The sequence below is a fragment of the Bubalus bubalis genome, chromosome 12, assembly GCF_019923935.1.
Source record: "Bubalus bubalis isolate 160015118507 breed Murrah chromosome 12, NDDB_SH_1, whole genome shotgun sequence".
Classification (NCBI taxonomy): domain Eukaryota; kingdom Metazoa; phylum Chordata; class Mammalia; order Artiodactyla; family Bovidae; genus Bubalus; species Bubalus bubalis.
This window is the reverse complement of record NC_059168.1, coordinates 70,461,643-70,480,902: the sequence shown is the minus strand read 5'-3', so window position 1 is coordinate 70,480,902 and position 19,260 is coordinate 70,461,643. Positions and strand designations below refer to the sequence as shown.

General features: G+C 39.3%; 1 protein-coding gene, 1 non-coding gene and 1 pseudogene across 2 annotated transcripts in view; 2 read left to right on the top strand and 1 right to left on the bottom strand.

The window, feature by feature from the left end:
• The window catches only part of WDR43 (WD repeat domain 43), a 38,609-nt gene that overhangs the window by 4,896 nt on the left and 14,453 nt on the right, over positions 1-19,260 (top strand). The window contains exons 2-8 of the mRNA XM_006061055.4: positions 4,083-4,220; positions 7,280-7,401; positions 12,792-12,912; positions 13,695-13,834; positions 15,061-15,163; positions 15,701-15,765; positions 18,272-18,443. Coding sequence (XP_006061117.3) covers positions 4,083-4,220; positions 7,280-7,401; positions 12,792-12,912; positions 13,695-13,834; positions 15,061-15,163; positions 15,701-15,765; positions 18,272-18,443 — 861 coding nt within the window. The remainder of the gene's footprint in view (positions 1-4,082; positions 4,221-7,279; positions 7,402-12,791; positions 12,913-13,694; positions 13,835-15,060; positions 15,164-15,700; positions 15,766-18,271; positions 18,444-19,260) is intronic.
• On the bottom strand, positions 11,615-12,053 carry LOC102395313 (annotated as a pseudogene).
• On the top strand, positions 13,323-13,407 carry LOC112578264. Its single transcript, XR_003102562.1, has one exon. It is a non-coding gene; the product is annotated as a small nucleolar RNA SNORD53/SNORD92 (small nucleolar RNA).

Sequence of the window (19,260 nt, the reverse complement as noted above, 5' to 3'; positions counted from 1 at the left end):
AGGAGCCTGACAGACTACAGTCCATGGGCTTGCAAAGAGTCGGACACAACTGAGCAACTAACACACATTCTTGACTAGGGAGTGTAATGTAAGGATGGACTTGGAAATGAGACTAGAAAAGGTGGGCTGGAGGGAAATTGTGGATGTTTTTGAATGCCAAACAGTTGTTTTTTTGATTTACTCTTCTCTGGGGAGTCATTGAAATTTTTGATCACAGAAATAATAGGTTCTAATAGAAAATGCCAACAGAAGTCTGTCATAATCTGTAATCATTAGTCCCACTACACTCTTGATTTCAGAAGTATTTAGTAATGGGGTTAAAATATTCAGTTCAGTTCAGTCGCTCAGTCGTGTCCGACTTTTGCGACCCCATGAATCGCAGCATGCCAGGCCTCCCTGTCCATCACCAACTCCCAGAGTTCACTCAGACTCACGTCCATCGAGTCAGTGATGCTATCCAACCATCTCATCCTCTGTCATCCTCTTCTGCCCCCAATCCCTCCCAGCATCAGAGTCTTTTCCAATGAGTGTGGCCAAAGTATTAGAGTTTCAGCCTCAGCATCAGTCCTTCCAATGAACACCCAGGACTGGTCTCCTTTAGGATGGACTAGTTGGATCTCCTTGCAGTCCAAGGGACTCGAAAGAGTCTTCTCCAGCACCACAGTTCAAATGCATCAATTTTTCAGCGCTCAGCTTCCTTCATAGTCCAACTCTCACATCCATACATGACCACTGGAAAAACCATAGCCTTGACTAGACAGACCTTTGTTGGCAAAGTAATGTCTCTGCTTTTAAATATGCTATCTAGGTTGGTCATAACTTCCAAGGAGTAAGCATCTTTTAATTTCGTGGCTGCAATCACCATCTGCAGTGATTTTGGAACCCCCAAGAATAAAGTCTGACACTGTTTCCACTGTTTCCCCATCTATTTCCCATGAAGTGATGGGACCGGATACTATGATCTTTGTTTTCTGAATGTTGAGCTTTAAGCCAACTTTTTCACTGTCCACTTTCACTTTCATCAAGAGGCTTTTTAGCTCCTCCTCACTTTCTGCCATAAAGGTGGTGTCATCTGCATATCTGAGGTTAATGATATTTCTCCCAGCAATCTTGATTCCAGCGTGTGCTTCTTCCAGCCCAGCGTTTCTCATGATGTACTCTGCATAGAAGTTAAATAAGCAGGGTGACAATATACAGCCTTGACGTACTCCTTTTCCTATTTGGAACCAGTCTGTTGTTCCATGTCCAGTTCTAACTGTTGCTTCCTGACCTGCATACAGATTTCTCAAGAGGCAGGTCAGGTGGTCTGGTATTCCCATCTATTTCAGAATTTTCCAGTTTATTGTGATCCACACAGTCAAAGGTTTTGGCATAGTCAATAATAAAGCAGAAATAGATGTTTTTCTGGAACTCTCTTGCTTTTTCCATGATCCAGCGGATGTTGGCAGTTTGATCTCTGGTTCCTCTGCATTTTCTAAGTCCAGCTTGAACATCAGGAAGTTCACGGTTCACATATTGCTGAAGCCTGGCTTGGAGAATTTTGAGCATTACTTTACTAGCATGTGAGCTGAGTGCAATTGTGCGATAGTTTGAGCATTCTTTGGCATTGCCTTTCTTTGTGATTGAAATGAAAACTGACCTTTTCCAGTCCTGTGGCCACTGCTGAGTTTTCCAAATTTGCTGGCATATTGAGTGCAGCACTTTCACAGCATCATCTTTCAGGATTTGAAATAGCTCAACTGGAATTCCATCACCTCCACTAGCTTTGTTCATAGTGATGCTTCCTAAGGCCCACTTGACTTCACATTCCAGGATGTCTGGCTCTAGGTGAGTGGTCACACCATCGTTAAAATATTAGGTTTCACTAAAACGCACATTGGTTATATAAACTTAACTGGTTGCATGTGTTACTTGTTTGGACATATGCATCCTTTTGAATGAGAAGTTAGTTTTTAAAAAGATCACCCAACTTGGAGAAAACTTATGTGAGTTGTTAGTTGTTTGAGGTTAACTAATTGGATTATTATTTAGGTTCAGACCAATGATCCTCAAAATTGAGCATAATTTCTGTAATATTCCTACCACTAGCCTCTGCTTGCTTCTCCCCAAAATAGAGATTTTGCTGATAGGTGAATGAGGGTTTTGAATATGTTAAATGTTTAATTTATAAAATTTCTTTGTGCTTTAAAAAAAATAATTTATTTATTTTTGGCTGTGCTGGGCCTTTGTTACTGCTCAGGCTTTTCTCTGGTTGTGGTGCGTGGGCTTCTCATTGGGGTGACTTCTCTTGTTGTGGAGCACAGGCTCTAGGGCATGCCGGCTTCAGTAGTTGGGGCTCTGGGGCTCTGGAGCACAGGCTCAGTACTTGCGGCCCACAGGCTTTAGTTGCGCTGTGGCATGTGAGATCTTCCTGGGCCAGGGATTGAACCTGTGTCTTCTGTATTGGTAGGCGGATTCTTTACCACTGAGCCACCAGGGAAGCCCTCTATGTGCTTTTTAATGCAGATGCATATCTACAGAAAAACACACATATTTGGATCAGCCCATGTTTCACACGTTAGAAACCGCAGTGTAGGTAATTTTAATTTGATTTGGGGAAAACCAAGAATAGAAGAAATACTTTCTAGAATCTTTCAGAGAAGAGTTTTCTGATGAGGTAGTATTAGGTTGGTACTCTTTCCCCTGCTTCCCTTGCCTGAAACTGGTGTCTGTGTTCATAACCCTATGCGGAAGCCACATTTGCCCTCTGGGATCATTCAGAGGTGGCTTTAGAAATTCATGTAACTGAAGGTGTAACTTGGGACAGTTCTTGATTAAGTTTAGTGTTCAGTCAAATTAAATGTTACTGATGAGACCATCAGACTTAGACTTTGACTCTTAATTTTAACTTCTCTTTTGGGTTTATTAATGTAATACATTTCTCAAGACTTGTAAAATGTGCATTATTTTTTCCATATTTAAAGATGTCTTATTTTTTGTTAAATCTTTCAATTTTTTGTTGACTTAGTATGTCCAATGAATCAAATTCTTCAAATGTAACATCTCTGTAGGATAACTAAGAGGAAAAAAAGAGGAAAATGCCTTATAAATCTACTCCTTGATAGTCTGTGCACTGGGAACATCAGTTTTCTTGGTGGTTTTTGGGTTGGGCAGATTTTATGTATTGTGAACTGCTTTTTATGTGCTGTAGAGCAAAGATCTTGCAGTATTGAAAAAAAAGTTATCTTTTTTATGGTATTGGTCTGTTTTACATGAAAAGAATGGATTTCTCAGAATTTATGTTAAAACATAGGCTAACAAGCTTTAATTTAAAAAAATTTTAAATATATGGAAGAAAAGTTGCAAAATTATAAATTATTATTCAGCATTATAAACTCTAAAATAGTACTCTGAAGTTGTACTCACTGGTTGTCTTCTTGATGGACAGATAGAAGCTGTTAGTTTCATTTTTTGAAGTAAGTCAAAGAAGGCTTGGACCCTTTGGCACTAATCACGAACACGGCATGGAACTTTCAGATTGACCCTTAATCAGTCACTGGAGCAACTTCTCTGGTGTGTGCTTTGCGCTTCTCTGAGAGTTCAACTATTTTTTGACTCAAATTGAAGTAATTGTATGTTTATAAGTGTAAAAACATTTGAATCCCATTTCCTGAAAATGAAGCCACAAGGCAAGGAAAGATTTTGTGGGTAAAGGGGAAAGTATTGGCTGCTTGTATATGGATCTGTAATCTCTTTGCTTCGGAGTGGAGACTTCACTTGGACTTGTTGGGAATGGTTGGTTTCTGAGAAGTCGAAAACAGGCTGCTTGGAGCCCTTAGAACCCTACCAAGAGCATTCTAAGTTCTCCTATTTCAGAGGTAGGAGACAGGGACAGGTATTAGAAGTTCTTCCTGTGGAGTGATTATACTCTAAGTAGTGAAAAAGAAATCATCTGAGAGCAAATCCCATCTTCACTTTAAAAAAACATTTTTTAGAAGCAGGCACATTTCATTTGTGGGCTCGAGGGCATTTGCATTTATGCATTGATGATGGTTCAGTGTTTGAAATAATAAAATAAAAAATTGTCTTTTTTTTCCCCCCAGGAAGGTCCACAGAGGAAAAAAAGGAAATCAGAAGCTATAGTAACAAGTAACCAGGCTGACTTGTTGGCTCTTGGTACAGCAGTTGGTAGTATTTTATTATACAGTACAGTAAAAGGAGAATTACACAGTAAATTGATAGTAAGTACCTATCTGTATGTGTGTTTTATGTAAAAGAGTGATATTGGGAAACTGATTATGAAAAACAAAGCAGTTCAGGATATGCTATAGGATCTGTGGTATAAGGGCATTTTTCTGCCCCTTCCATATTTAAAATTTTGAACAGTAATATTTGATAATAGCTGTGATAGGTAACCTTGTCACTATTATAGGTCAGAATATGAAGAGTGTGAAGAACTGTTGCGTAGGCTTAAAATAAGAAAGGATAGGAAGAATTCTGGGTATCACAGACAGTAGCTGAAGGAAGGAGCACACCACGTCCAGGGCTCGGGAACAAGGGAAGCTGTGAGATTGTTGCTGAAACTCAGACCTTTGAGAAGCAGATGTTGCTGTCTGTGCAGATGATGTCTGTCGAGGGAGATTGGCCCTATGGACTTGAGGTCCAGACTTCTGGGAGGAGGGACTGGGCACTAGCTGGCTGCTGGTATCTTGGAAAGGAGCTGATGAGACTGGTTCTCCAAGTGTTGAAAAAACTGCATCCTAAGTTCAGCTGCTGCTGAAAGGATTGCTCCTGCTGGGTTGAAGAAACGCTGGGGTGATGCACACTGGGAGACAGGAAGGAAACAAGTCCCTTGGTCTGGAGCCCACTAATGATCCCACTGGCAAAGCAGAAATGGGGTTTGCAGAGCCCCAGCCCAGCATCCAGAGAGATGTGGGCTTGGTGCTGCAAGACAGTAACTTAATTGGCACGATTTGTTTCAGATAGTTACGTATTACAGTATGTTTTTGATGTTCACTTAATTTCTATCTGTATATAGGAATGCTTTCTGTATTTATAAATAAAAGACTGTTTTCTCTTTTAAGTAACATCTATCCATAGGTAATTTGGAATACCTGAAGTTAGGGAAAAAAATTATACCTAAATTTTAAAAATTAATTTATTTTAATTGGAGGCTAATTATTTACAGTATTATAGTGGTTTTTCCATACATTGACATGAATCAGCCATGGGTGTTCATGTGTCCCCCATCCTGGACCGCCCCCCCCCACGTGTACCTAAATTTATCAATGAGAGATCCTCTGTTGATAGTTTTAGTCAGTCAATTTTGTATCCTGATACTTCCCATTATATTACAGCTTGAGTAATTTTTATATTTGTTCAGACCTAGTTGCCTAAAGTCCTATAAATTGGATAGTCCCTTGGTGGTGTTACTGACCATTGAGGTAGTTTCTAATTTTTTGTTATAAAACTTTTTTTTCTTACCTGGGTTCCCACAATTACTAATCTATAACAAAAGAGTCCAAGGTGTGTGTTAGGTGTTTTTATACATAGTATAAATTTTTTCTGAAAGTTTTCCTAATTTGTCCTTGTCTCAGTGGTGGCAGGGTACCTGTTTTTCAGCAATGTTTTTGTCATCATTGATTATTGTATTAAAACAACAATGAGACCAACCAAAAACCCAAGCTTATTTAATAGGTGAAAATTTTTATTTGATTTTTAAATCTGCATTTAAAAATATATCACTTGTTTTTATATTAAATACTGTAAAAATAATATACAAATGAAATAAAAACTTTCAGAAGTATATGTAAAGGGACACTCCCTTCATTCCTCCTTCCTCTGCAAGTTGAGTGTGGGCCTCATGTTTGCTTTTACCCCACTATACCCCGGAGCCCATCTTTTGATTTGGTCAGTTCTGTGATCAGCAGGGACCTACCATTGGGTGCACGGTGATACTGTTTCAGTCAGTTACAGACATGATACTGATGGAGGCTTGAACTCCTTTTTAGGTCATTTTGATACCTCGCAGGATTATATATAAACCTTTGACAAGGAATGAGTTTATTAGAAATAATTGGCATTGAGTCAATGTTTGTTGAATGAGTAAATGAATGAATGAGTGGACAGTTGCTAGATGCTTTCCAAAAAGGTTTGCTGGCCCTCGAGCGACATGCGATAGTGCCGTTTTCACTGTAGCCTCCCCAGGATGGGTATTACAGTGCTGAAAAATTGGTAGATGAACAGACTGAAAATGTTGCTTTGTTTTGCTTTGTATCTCTTGGATTACTTAACTGAAAATTTTAAAAAATTTCTTACTGAGTTCTTTCAGTGGAATTTATCCGTTCATATCCTTTGTTCAGTTTTTTGTGTGTGGTTATAAAGTACGGCTTTGAGTAGATAGCTGTTAGGAAGGAAGGGAAGTAATTGAATTTAACATTTAAAATTATTTTTCTTTTTTGGTGGGAGCAATGTGTATGATAGTAGTAGTGAGTTTACCTTTATGCTTAGCTTAGATACGTATACAGTCGTGATTCATTGTATGTATATTTAATTAATGTGAATTTAGGTGGAAAGAGTGAAAAAACAGTAATTGCTCAGAGTAGGTTTTACCCTAAGATTTAACACCTTACTCTGCTGAACGAGCTTGCTCTGGAATGTGTTAGTTGGGAGACTTCAACTTGTCTTTCTGCAGTTAATGTCTCCATTTTTATGCGGTGCCTCTGAGTAAGCAAGCATTTTGCTATGCTAAGTATATTTAAACTTACATCTGTATGGTATGAGCTGTGACACATGGAAACATTCAATGTTTCCCTGAAGAAACAATGATTTTTAAAATTGAGAGAGTGTTTGGTACTTTTTTTGCAAAGGGATTTTCAAGGATAGTTTTAACTAGAAGTGAATTTTATCTTAAGTGTTGACTTTAAACCCTTTAAGATTTGACTTTACTAGTTCACTCACGTGTCCCAGACTATTGCCACTATACATGAAGTGTTTTATCATGCTTAGTGCTGGCATTCCTATCACAAGCAGCAGGCATTTAAGACTTTGACTTATGATGTATGTTTTTCCAGCAGAGGGGAAGAGAAAGTTAATATTTGATAAAGTTTTAGCAGATTTATCTCATTTTTAATGTTGGAAATGGATACTCATTTTAATTAGGTTAATGGGTAGGCTTTTTTATTAGGTTAAGGCCTAACATTTTAGTTAAGTGTTCAGTAATGAATCTAGGGTGCATATTATACATTATACCGGATGAGCTTTTTTTTTTTCTTTTAAACTTTTAAAAAAAAATCTGCAGAATGGTGGACATGACAACAGAGTCAATTGCATACAGTGGCATCAAGACAATGGCTGTTTGTATAGTTGTTCAGATGATAAACATATTGTGGAATGGAACACACAGACATGCAAAGTAAAGTGGTGAGTAACATTGATACTTCTGGGATAGCTCGGTGCCTATTTGGGAATGCATTAATGTTTTAACAAATCATGGCTGTATTCTTGATATAAGTAAAGTTGGATATTGGATACAATGGGGAATGTAGACACTGGTAAGGTTATAGACTGTTCTCAAGGAATTTTTAATCAAATTGGACATAGAGGATTTTAATACATAAATAACGGTACAGGAGTAAAATAACTGCATAAGAGATGCCATAAGGTAGCATGTAATTCGGACAAGGCAATGGCACCCCACTCCAGTACTCTTGCCTGGAAAATCCCATGGACGGAGGCGCCTGGTAGACTGCAGTCCATGGGGTCGCTAAGAGTTGGACACGACTGAAGCGACTTAGCAGCAGCAGCATGTAATTACTGGTCAGCTGAGTAGGGTGGTGTTGGGAAGGCCTGGTGGAAGAGAAGAATTTCAGCTGGTCATCTTAAGAGAGGTAAGATGGATAGAAGAGGGCAGGAGAATCTTTTTGAGGGTGGGGAAAGGAATGTGGCGTGGGGATATGGCAGGAGCAAAGGCTAGGAGAAAGAAAAGTGAAAGATTTACTTGGAATGGAGTAGTGGAATTTAAGAGGAGGGCCATGCTGGGGAATAATGGCTGATAGAGGATATGAGCCAGAGTATTTGTATAAGAGTGGCCATAAGTTTTTGATAAAAATCTCAGACAATCTTCTAGTTCAAGCACCTAATCCTGTGAGTGACTGTATAGTAGATGCTTAGTGAATGTGGACTGTTAAATGTAGTTGAACTTAGGCAGATGAGGATCCTAAGGAGGATAATGATACTCATAGTCTTACAACTAATAAGTGGCAGGGGAGTTCTAATCCTGCTGTCTTGAATTCTGGCACAGTGTTTTTCTGCTGTACTAAAACTACTTTTTTCAGAGTTTTAGATTGTTTGGTAAGCAGGAGACACTGAAGGTCAATGTCATGGGAGCAGAGTAACCCAAATAATGTTTTAGGAAGACAATTTGTTAGGACAGTGTAAAATGTATGGGAAGGAGCTAGTTCAGACGCAGACAAGCTAGTTCAGAGGCAGAGAAGCTAGACCCAGCAGAAGGGGTGGTGAGAGAGGCTTAGAATTTTACAGAAGGTTTGGGGCTGGTGGTGCAGTGAGTCATCTGCCTAGAGGTTCAGTGCATTCCAATAACCACACTCATGGTTGTAAAGAGACACCTGTGGAGATTCTTGTCCACTAGGTCAGGGTGGGGCCCATGCAGCTATACTTTTAAATGCCGTCTAGATGAGAGTTCACCAAGCCAGTCCTTCTAGGAATGACTGATAATGTTCAAGGCACTGTTCAACATGTTATACACAGTATTGTCTTTGTAACACTGCAAGGTGGTCTCCGTCCCGGTTTTGACCTAAGAGAGAGGTTGAATCAGAGCCTGAACTTTCACCCAGCCACGCGCTCTCATACAGTATTGTGTTTACAGTTTCATTCTTGGCATTCTTATGCTATAGTTAATTGATTTTATTTTCCATTTTAGGAAGATGAAGATTTAGCTCTTAGTCCCTACCTTTTTCCATCCCCATTTTCCCAGTGTTGTAATGTCACACTTTGAATTAACAGTATTCATTGTTCATGTTATACCTACCTAAATACTGTTTTAGATGAAACTTGGACTGTACTGTTTGTATTATCTTTGGGCACAAAATTTTGGGGTGTATTATTGCTTCATTTGCTTAGTTTTGTATATACTTGCCATTAGTTCAGTCTCATTTCTGCAATAGTGTAAATTTCACATATTTTCAGACACATCAGTTGATGAATCAGTAATTTAATTTTTGTAGGCTTTTCTCCAGTTTCATTTATTTCTTGGAGGACTTCTCTGCTTTATTCTAGTGATTATCCTGAGATTTCCTTTCATTATCTTGAAAATTGTCTTGTCAGATTGAACCTCTGTTTCCTAGATCCCATTCTTCTCTTCGTTGGTTTATTTCTTCTTTTTGGTGACACACACAAATTGGTAGCTTCCTGGAAGACAAGCAGAATCTCAGTACATTTACCGTGAATGTCTTCCAGTGTCTTTATTCTGTCCTCACAGTTGATTAATAATTTGAAGATACAGACTTCGAGTTGGAAATAATTTCCCCCAGGATTTTGAAGCATTGGTTCATTTTTTTGGCTTTCATTGTTAATTATTCTTATACACTGAAATATTCTGTGTTTTGTTTATTTTTTTCTTCAGTCAGTGCATTGTGTTGGCCCTTGAGGGACCATTTAGCCTGGGAATTCATGTTTTTCATTCTTCTTGTACTACAGATCTGATAATTTAATTCCCGCTTTCTCCTTTCTCTTATACTACATACTGTTATTCAGATATTGTATCTCCTGGACTAATCCTTTAAGTTTCTTACTGTATTCTCATTTTAACTCTTTTGTCTTTTCCTTCAGTTACCTAGGAAATTGCTTCAATTTCACCTTCTAAGTCTTGTGTTGAATTTTTAAGTTCCTCAAACTAAGTTATTAACTTCTGGGAGCTATTTTATGTTCTTTGAATATTTCTTTTTCGTTCTGTCATGTTTCTTTCATGCCTGTAATATTTTCTAATTCTCTGAAGTAGTGCAGGATTTAAGTTTTTTTTACTTATCATCTCCCTCTTGAGGATGTGTTTTGATTTTTGTTTGATTTTGGTTTCTTTCATGTTAAAGACATTCTTCAAGTGACTGGAGATCCTTGACTGCCTGTTGTTTTTTGAAAATGAAACATTAAAAAGCTGATTGGAAAGCCTGTGTGGTAGTGTGGCTCAGTTGCTGGGCTCATTTGTAGAGTGGTTGGGAGGCCTTCAGAGTTAGTATTGTAGGTCATTCCTCTGGAACCAGTCACATTTCCTATTGCTTTTCCATCTTTAAAGTGCACATTATGCTACTTGTGTCTACAGGTATGATTTAGTGGGTCTAGGTTGGAGCTTCAGAATTCACATAAGTTCCCAGGTACTGCTGATGGAGGGAGGTTAACACGTTAGGTTGCAAAGCTCTTAATGGGGAGGGGGGCGGGCTTTGGTGGTGTTAGCTCTGTGCTGGCGTTTTCAGTGCTCAGTGGTGAAGTAGATTCAGAAAGCTTGTCAGGATGGTGATCATGTCCTTTTTTTCTTTAAAGTCTCTCAATTCAATGACCAGATAGTAAATAAGGAATGTAGGTGAGTGCTAAAGCTGTGGGATTTGGTGAAAAATTGTCAAGAATGTTTGGTACCAACGAGAGTAAAGGAAAAGTTCTTGCTCTTTATTGCAGCATTTCCTTGATTGGTGAGGTTGAGTTTTTCACGTTTATTGACAAGTTGCCTTGCACAGACTTCTCATTGTGGTGGCTTCTTTTGTTGAGGAGCACGGGTTCTAGGGCTCTTGGACTTACTGTTTCGAGGCCTGTATCTTCCCAGACCAGAGGTTGAACCCATGTCCCTGCATTGGAAGGTGTGTTCTTAACCACTGGACCACCAAGGAAGCCCTTGTTTGTCTGTTTTTATTTTGAGGTGTTTTTCTTTTTTTAAATCAAGGAGTTCTTTCTTTCTTTGTCTTTCTAAAAATGTTTATTTGGCTACACAGGTCTTAGTTGCAGTATGTGGGATCTAGTTCCCTGGTCAGGGATTGAACCCAGGCCCCCCACATTGGGAGCATGAAATCTTAGCTACTGGACTACCAGGGAAGTCCCTAGGAGTTCTTTCTTGAATATAAAGAGATTTGTGTATTCTGAGTATTAATTATTTTTTAAAATTTTAAATTTATTTTTTAATTGAAGGATAATTGCTTTACAGAATGGTGTTGGTTTCTGCCAAGCATCAACATAAATCAGTTCTAGGTATACATATGTCCCTTCCCTCTTGAACCTATCTCCCTCCATCCCACCCCTCTAGGTTGTTACAGAGCCCTGGTTGCCTATTTATTTTTTTTATCTTTTTCCCCCCAGGCTTTTGCTTTTAATTTTTATGACTTATTTTGTGGTAAGAAGTTCTGTTTAATTAAATTTGTTTGTTTGTTTTTTCTTTGTGATTCCTTATTTGTAATTGCTTTGGAAGGCCTTTTCTAACCCCAGAATTATAAAAACATTCTCATAAATATTTATTTTTCATCAGTTTCGATTTAATTTCTACAGTTCATTGTGTGTGTATTTTAAGAATCTAATTTTGTTTTTCCTTGTTTTTTGAAAAGCGCTTATTGTTTAATGAATTTCCCAGCATGTCACTTCAAGCTACCAGTACACAAGCTGCACCTATACCCTTAATCTTCTCCTCAGCTCTTCTGCTGAAGAGTTTGGCCTTCACAGAGACAGGCTGCCTTGGGAGCTTTCCCTTCCCCAGAACTCTGTAGTAACCCAGCCGCACCACATCAGTGACAGGAGCAGCTCCAGTCTTGGTCTTGGCAGCATTTACCCATGTCTGTGCGCTAACCAAGGTCCATAATTTATCACGGTTGATAGTTGGGCAGAAACCCTGGTTCCTCTTTAAGTGGTACTGCCTCATACCAGCTTTCCCAAAGTATCCTGGGTGATGTTTTTTGAAGTTGATTCTGTGGTGGTACATGCATTACCTTGGCCTTCTGGGTGTTTCTGGTGTTTGCTGAGGCGACTGTGGCCGTGGCTCACGTGGCTCCTAAGTTTCGGGTCTTCCTTAGTTTGGGTGGCATGTTGGCAGCCTAGACAAAAGAGTAGTGTTGTTTTTCTAAATGAGTTATTTGACAGTTCCAATGTGACTAGCAGAGCAATATGTTTTCCACTTTAGAATTAACCTTTTTTGGTAGGAAAATTGCTGCTGTTATTTCTTATTATATAAGTGAATAGCCAGGCTAAGCTCCTTGTTGCTTGTAAAAGTTTGTTAACATGTGTGACAGCCTGCAGACGCTCTTGCTGCTAATCGTATTTGTGATATTAGAAAGGGATCATCTATACCTAATTTAGTTTACTCTATCAGATGGGGGCATATCTGTGTGCATTTGGGATAGAAATAGCCTTTTTGTACCATAGGTTGAGAGATCATTTGTGCTGCTAAGTACATTCTCAACCTTTCAGAGAATGCAGGAATTTTGGAGGGGATAGTGGCTTTGCAGAGGTCCAGCCAGCATGCCCAGTTTCCTGGGTATTAATAAAATCCACCTCATGGATCACAGGATACACAGCTACCCATTGTACACTCTCATAGCTCTTACTCACCCATTTCCTGGTACCTCTCCAGATTCTCTGTCCTGTTGGGGAGGCAGGACCTTGGAGATCTGTCCAGGGTTGGTTACTTGACTCAAGATTCGGGGGATTGCCATTTGGCCTAGAATCTTAAGTGGCATTTTTAAGGCCTGGTTTGTTTTTTGTTTTTGCTCTGAGTAAAGTTTCCTCCCCATTTACCGAGATGTTTTTATTTCTCTTCAATACAGCAAATGGAAAGGTGATAATAGCAGTGTCAGTTCCCTGTGTATCAGCCCAGATGGAAAGATGTTGCTTTCAGCTGGTCGAACAATCAAACTATGGGTTTTGGAGACCAAAGAAGTCTACAGAGTGAGTGAATCAAATTAGTCGTAAGCATAACAGTGGTCTGGAGCAAGTATGGAGAAAGGCAGAAATCTGAACAAGAGAATATTGTTTTATAAGATTTGTTACTTTGAAACATGAAATAGTAGATTTTTAATAGACAAAACTTAGCCTCCAAATCTGTTAAAATAAATTAGATATGTCTGTTTCACATGCATTGCAAAAATGAATATAAATGGAAGAAATGAGTAGAATTTGAATTAAGTCTCTGTTGATAATTATAATTGTGTAATAATGATAGTAATTTTAAATTTCTAGCTTGCATCCAGTATTTAGTACACTTTTAGTATTTAACTAAGGAAGTTTAGAATTAACACAATACTTAACTGTGGAGATACAGACTTACGATTCAGTGTACTTGGGTTACTGAACTTTTGGTGCTGTGATGATGCCTTAAAATTGTGGTTTCGACTCACTGAGAGTAACATGAAGACCTACAATTCCTTGGCTGTGTCTGAGCACCCAAGCACCCCTTTAAAATGGGTAGAATGAAGTGAGTCTTTAGGGTAAAGATGGAGGGAAAAAAGATTATGGGATAGGGTCATGGGAGTTGGAAGGGACATCTTTAATGTTCAAATATTTTCAGATGAAATTTTTTAAAGTGAGAGGAATATAGCACAAATAATTAGTAGTCTGGAGCTCTGATTTCAGGTATGTATTATCTATATTGTGTTTGGTACATGTGAACTCTTAATTTTTGTTACTGCTTTATATCCATCTTGTCCTAAATGAGATTTAACTTTCTCTAGCACTTCACAGGACATGCGACACCAGTTTCATCACTTACGTTCACTACTATCAGACCTCCTAATGAGAGCCAACCCTTTGATGGAATTACAGGTCTTTATTTCTTATCTGGAGCAGTCCATGACCGGTTACTTAATGTCTGGTATGTAGTCTTTTGTATTTGGGAGGTAACATTACCTTGAAAGGATTGGTCACATTTACATGGTTAATATAAGTGATGAATATGAGATTGGCTTTATTGTATCTAATGTTAGATTTACATTGACTTGTAATGAGAAGTTAAGCCTGCCTAAAAATCAGATCTTTATGAGAAAAATTTAAGAGCGTTACATTATAGAACTTCCTCTGTGCTTGTTTAAAGGTACACTAGGCTGAATATTTTTGTGACTGGGCAGTTTAAAAACCTTGAAAATTTTTTTTTTTTAGGAAAATCTCTGACTTTGTTGAAAGAAATGACTACTGGATTAGTTCAGTAATGCCTGTTTGCTGATGGTTTAATACACACATACATAGGTGATGAACTTATGTTAAATAACAGTTTATCGAACTCAAAGACTTTCTCCATAAGAATATCTTGCCTTTTTACTCTTAGGGATACTAGGCTTCACTTCAGCATTATTCTTGGGGGCCATTTTAAACAGAAATCACCAACCAAAAGCACAGGAGCAAAAAGCGTGGCACTAAACAGGCTGTGAAAAGAGTCCTTAGTGTGAAAGCTGCAGTAAAAAGGCCGCGCATCGCCTTGTTGAACCTCATGGGTGTTGGGCTGCTAATAGTCTTCACTGCTCTGTGTGTACCTGTTAAAGACCATGAAATCACCGCAAATACTGATTTTGGGGTCTGCAAATAAATTTTAACAAGTAGGCATATTCTCAAATAAGGAATCAACAAATAATGAGGTCATTTATCTGTTTATTTCTGGACTCTGTTTTCTCAATATTACTATGATGTTAATTCTCCTTGCATTAATCTATAAATTCTGAGTGAACCCAGTCAAAATACCAGCAATGTGATTTTAAAATTAAGTGGAACTGCAGAGCACTTAGAGTGGCCAAAATGACTTTGAAAGAGAAGTTGGAGGACTCACTTCAAGACTTGCAAAGCCATAGTGATCAAGAAAGTTGGCATTGCCATCAAGATAGACAAATAGTCTATGGAAAAGAAGGTTGTTCGTTGTTTAAGTCTGCCACAAACACATTAGTGCTTTCTCTTTTCCCATGCAACCATGTTACATGGTAGTGACACAAATATTTTGCTTATTTTTGTCTTTAATTACCTTATTTAGCTTTCAAAAGATGAAAATGCCCTTTGGCCCCATTTTTCCCCCTCCCAGTGTCTTGCTGTCTAAACCTTGGTTTTATTATCTAGGCAGGTCCGGTCAGAAAACAAAGAGAAGAATGCAGTGATGTCTTTTACAGTTACAGATGAGCCTGTCTATATTGACTTGACTTTGTCAGAAAACAAAGAGGAGGTAAGTGGCTCTTTTTTTTTTTTTTTTTTTTTTTGCGAATTTGTTTTTGGACTTCACAAATACTCTTTTTAAATTGGGATTTTGACAATGTGATGGTTCAGGAAAGAGAGAGAATGAAGTAAAACAAAAGTCTTAGACTGTTGGAAGTGACCATTGGATTCTGTGTTGAGTGCTCATGAGGGGAAAGGCCAGGGTGTGGTGGCGCTTTCAGTAATCCAGAGATGCATGCTGCCGGTTCCCTGTTGTCAGCCAATGCACTTGGCAGGAACTTAGTGCCTCTGAACCTCCAGGCTGCGTGGTCATTGACTATGGTCTTCATAGTCTAAACTTCTGTTTATGAGCTTGACAACTTCTACTTGAATTGTTCTTTTGATGGCAGTGATAATTTTTAAATTCAAAAGTTGTCCATCCTTACTGTTGTGATTTATCTCTGGTTACTATTTGAAGGGTGGAGAGGGTAGTCGGATTTTCATAAGTAATTATTAGAGTAGACTGAAGTATATTTCCTATTAGAGTAATGTTATGTTTTTGTTTTAGCCTGTCAAGTTAGCTGTTGTTTGCAGAGATGGTCAAGTTCATCTTTTTGAACACATACTAAATGGGTAAGTAAGAAAGTTCTCAAGTCAGAAATTTATTTTCTTTCCGTGACTTGCTACTGTTTGTTTATACTCCCACCTCAGCCTTCTTTGCTTTGTTACTTTTCAGTAATGTCATTCTGAAAGCTTTAATTCTTTGTATAAATACATACATTCCCATGAAAACTTGAGTTTTGGAGTTGTGGCCTATTTCTTCATATTTGTGGTTAAAGAGGGTGGCTTTTTATGCTGTGTATTTAGTAAATTTTGTTAGTTCTAACATAAATTTTAAAAGAAATTGGCTTAGTAGGAAAACTTTGTTGTGAGCTTTGGTGAAGCTTTAATTTCTAACTTTGATCGTGTTACCCTTGTCACACAATGGTGGGTCAGTGAATGCTTGTGTTCTGGTGGACAGAAAGGAATGTTGCTGATGTTATATATAGTAGTCATAGAACAGGAATCAGTAAATTATGGCCTGCAGGCTGCATCCAGTAAAGACCATATGTGGCCCCCACCAAAGCAAAAACATTTACTATCTGGCTCTTTATAGAAAGTTTGCCAGCTCTTGCCATATGCTGTGAACATGGTCTGAGACTCAGTCAGTGTGCATAATGATGTGAAACTTTAAAACGGTTTCAACTTTTTATTGTCAGTTGGCGGCTTCCCTCGTAGCTCAGTCAGTAAGGAATCTGCCTGCAGTGCAGGAGACCCGGGTTCGATTCCTGGTCAAGAAGATCCCCTGCCGAAGGCAATGGCAGCCTACTCTAGTACTCTTGCCTAGGGAATCCCATGGACAGAGAAGTCTGGCAGGCTACACTCCATGGTGTTGCAAGTCGGACACGGCTTAGTGACTACACCACCACCACCACCGCCGCCCTTCCTTTTACAGTAGGAAGTATGAAAGCAGTATACATTTGTTTTAAAACATTCAGGACACACAGACGGTTATAAAACCCAAGTCTCTGGAGCTCCATTGAGTTCCACTCCTTAGAGGTAGCTGTAAACCTTTTGGCGTGTAGCCCTCGAGGCCTTTGTTCACATAGTCATACGTGTACATGGACGTATAACTGAAGGCCCAGAAGAGGGCCACAGTAAGGACTGGGCTTTTCTTCTTGGGCAGTAGCCTACCATTAAAGGATTTTAAACGGATAATTGATGGGGTTTGACCTAAATTTTAAGACATTGCAAAGAGAATAGGCCATAGGAGGGTAAAGGCCAAAGCAGAGGCCAAAAATCCTGGCTGGAGATGGTTGTGGAGTTGGGAAACTAGGAAGAGAGAGTTGGAAAGCTAGTGGGGTGTTTAGAATTGGAATTATTTATGGAGGGTGTGTACTTACCGGTGATAAGATGTCTGTGGTGTGAGTGTGTGTGGCTGAGATACAGGGATGGATAAGGTTGTTGGAGGCAAAAGGCTTAGGACTGAGAGGGAGGGGGGCGGTGTCAGAAGGATCATCCATCTGCACGCTATGTGTGGAAGTCACCAAGAAAGGAATTCTTCAGCAGAATTGTTGGACAGAATGACAGTGAGCCACTCACATCTTAAAGAAGTGCTGAGTGATCCAGAGGCCATTGGATTAGCGTAAGCTGGTGACGACAATTTCAGTGGTTTTAGAGATGGTGGAAGAAGAGACTGCTTGTAGTGAATGTTAGTGAAGAACAAGGTGCACACTTAAGTCATGGCGAAGGGTCCTGGCACAAGGGTGTGGAGAGGGCTGCCGAGGTGAGCAGCCTGGAGCAAGGTGAGGGGAGCTCTGAAGTTGAGGATCTAATTTCATTTTGCCCCTGAAAGTGTGTTGCAGAGGTCATGATGAGTGTTCGGAGATTGGAAGCATTTAGAGATGGGCCTGAGGGGAGTAGGGTGTGGACAGAGCCATTTGGGTCTGAAAGCTCATGGTGGTGAGAGAGCACTTGGAAGCTTGGGGCCTTTTGTGGGGATAGAGCAGGTGTACCTCATGGCAGATTTTGGTGGTGAGGTCTTGAATGTTAGCAGGGTGGGGGCAGATGACAGAAACACTGGTGCTCTGGGGACCCTCACTCCTGGTGGTGGCATGGAGGCCAGTGGAGGATCCCATTTCTTTATTTGACACCAGGTTCAAAGAATTAGTGTGAAATGCTATTTCACATTTTCTTTTTTTATATTTAATTAATTTATTTTTGGGCTGCACTGGGTCCTCATGGCTTTGTGTGGGCTTTCTCTAGTTGTGGTAAATGGGGGCTACTCTTCTCGTGGTGTGTGGGCTTCTCATCGTGGGGGCTAGTCTTGTGGTGGTGTGTGGGCTTCTCATGCGGTGGCTTCTCGTTGCAGAACATGGGCTCTATAGTGTCCCGGCTTCAATAGTTTTGGCTCCTGGCCTCTAGAGCACAGGCTCAGTAGTTGTGGTTCATGGGCTTAGTTGCTCCTTGGCATGTGGGATCTTCCCAGATCAGGGATTGGATCCGTGTCCCCTGTATTGGCAGGCAGATTCTTACCCACTGCGTCACCAGGGAAGTCCTCTTTTCACATTTTCTTATCTAATTGTTTTTCCATTTCTAGGTACTGCAAAAAGCCTTTGACTTCGAACTGTACAATTCAGATAGCAACACCTGGGAAAGGCAAGAAATCAACACCAAAACCTATCCCTATTTTAGCAGCTGGTTTCTGCTCAGACAAAATGTCATTGTTGCTTGTGTATGGCAATTGGTTTCAGCCCACCATTGAGCGAGTGGTACGTACATGCTCCTGAAGTAAAGTAGTATAACATCAATACATCTCTGGTAGATGATGATTGTGAAAGGATACACTGCTCTGCTTATTGGAATACTTAAAAAGATGTCATATATTTCCCTTTAACTGAGGGACCTTTCAGTGGGTGGTTTATTTTAACTTGTGAGAACTTTGGTTTTACAGTTGATCCTTCAACAACACAGATTTGAACTGTGTGGGTCCACTTTTACACAGGGTTTTTCAATAGTAAGTTCTATACTACTATACCATCCAAGGTGGTTGAATCCACAGTTGCAGAACTATGGATACATTATAAGTGATGAATTTTCGATTGCATGGAAGGTCGGCGCCCCTAGGCTCTGCATGTTCAAGGGTCATCGATGTAATTTTACTTAGTATATCCAAAATAATATTTTAATGCCGAGTCAATATAAAACATTATTTGAGATGTTTTACTCTCCTTCCTTTATTTGGTATTATGTCTTTGAAGTCTGGCATGTATTATTCACTTGTAAGCACATCTCACTTTGGACTAGTCACATTTCAAGTGCTCAGTAGCCACAGGTATGGGTGAATGTTGCCCACTTACCCAAAAGATAAATAAGATTTCATGGTAATATCACACATTGAATATTCCAAGTGGAAATGTGATAGGTGGGGCAATGATTTAAATTTTTTGATTACAAAAGTTTCTTGAGGACTTTTGGTGTGTAATTATGAGCATATCCAGTAGATGAGGCTGTGAGAGAATATTTCTTGCTCAGGCAATCTGTTGTTGATTCGATTTAAAACAATTTACTTACTTTTAAAAAACATAA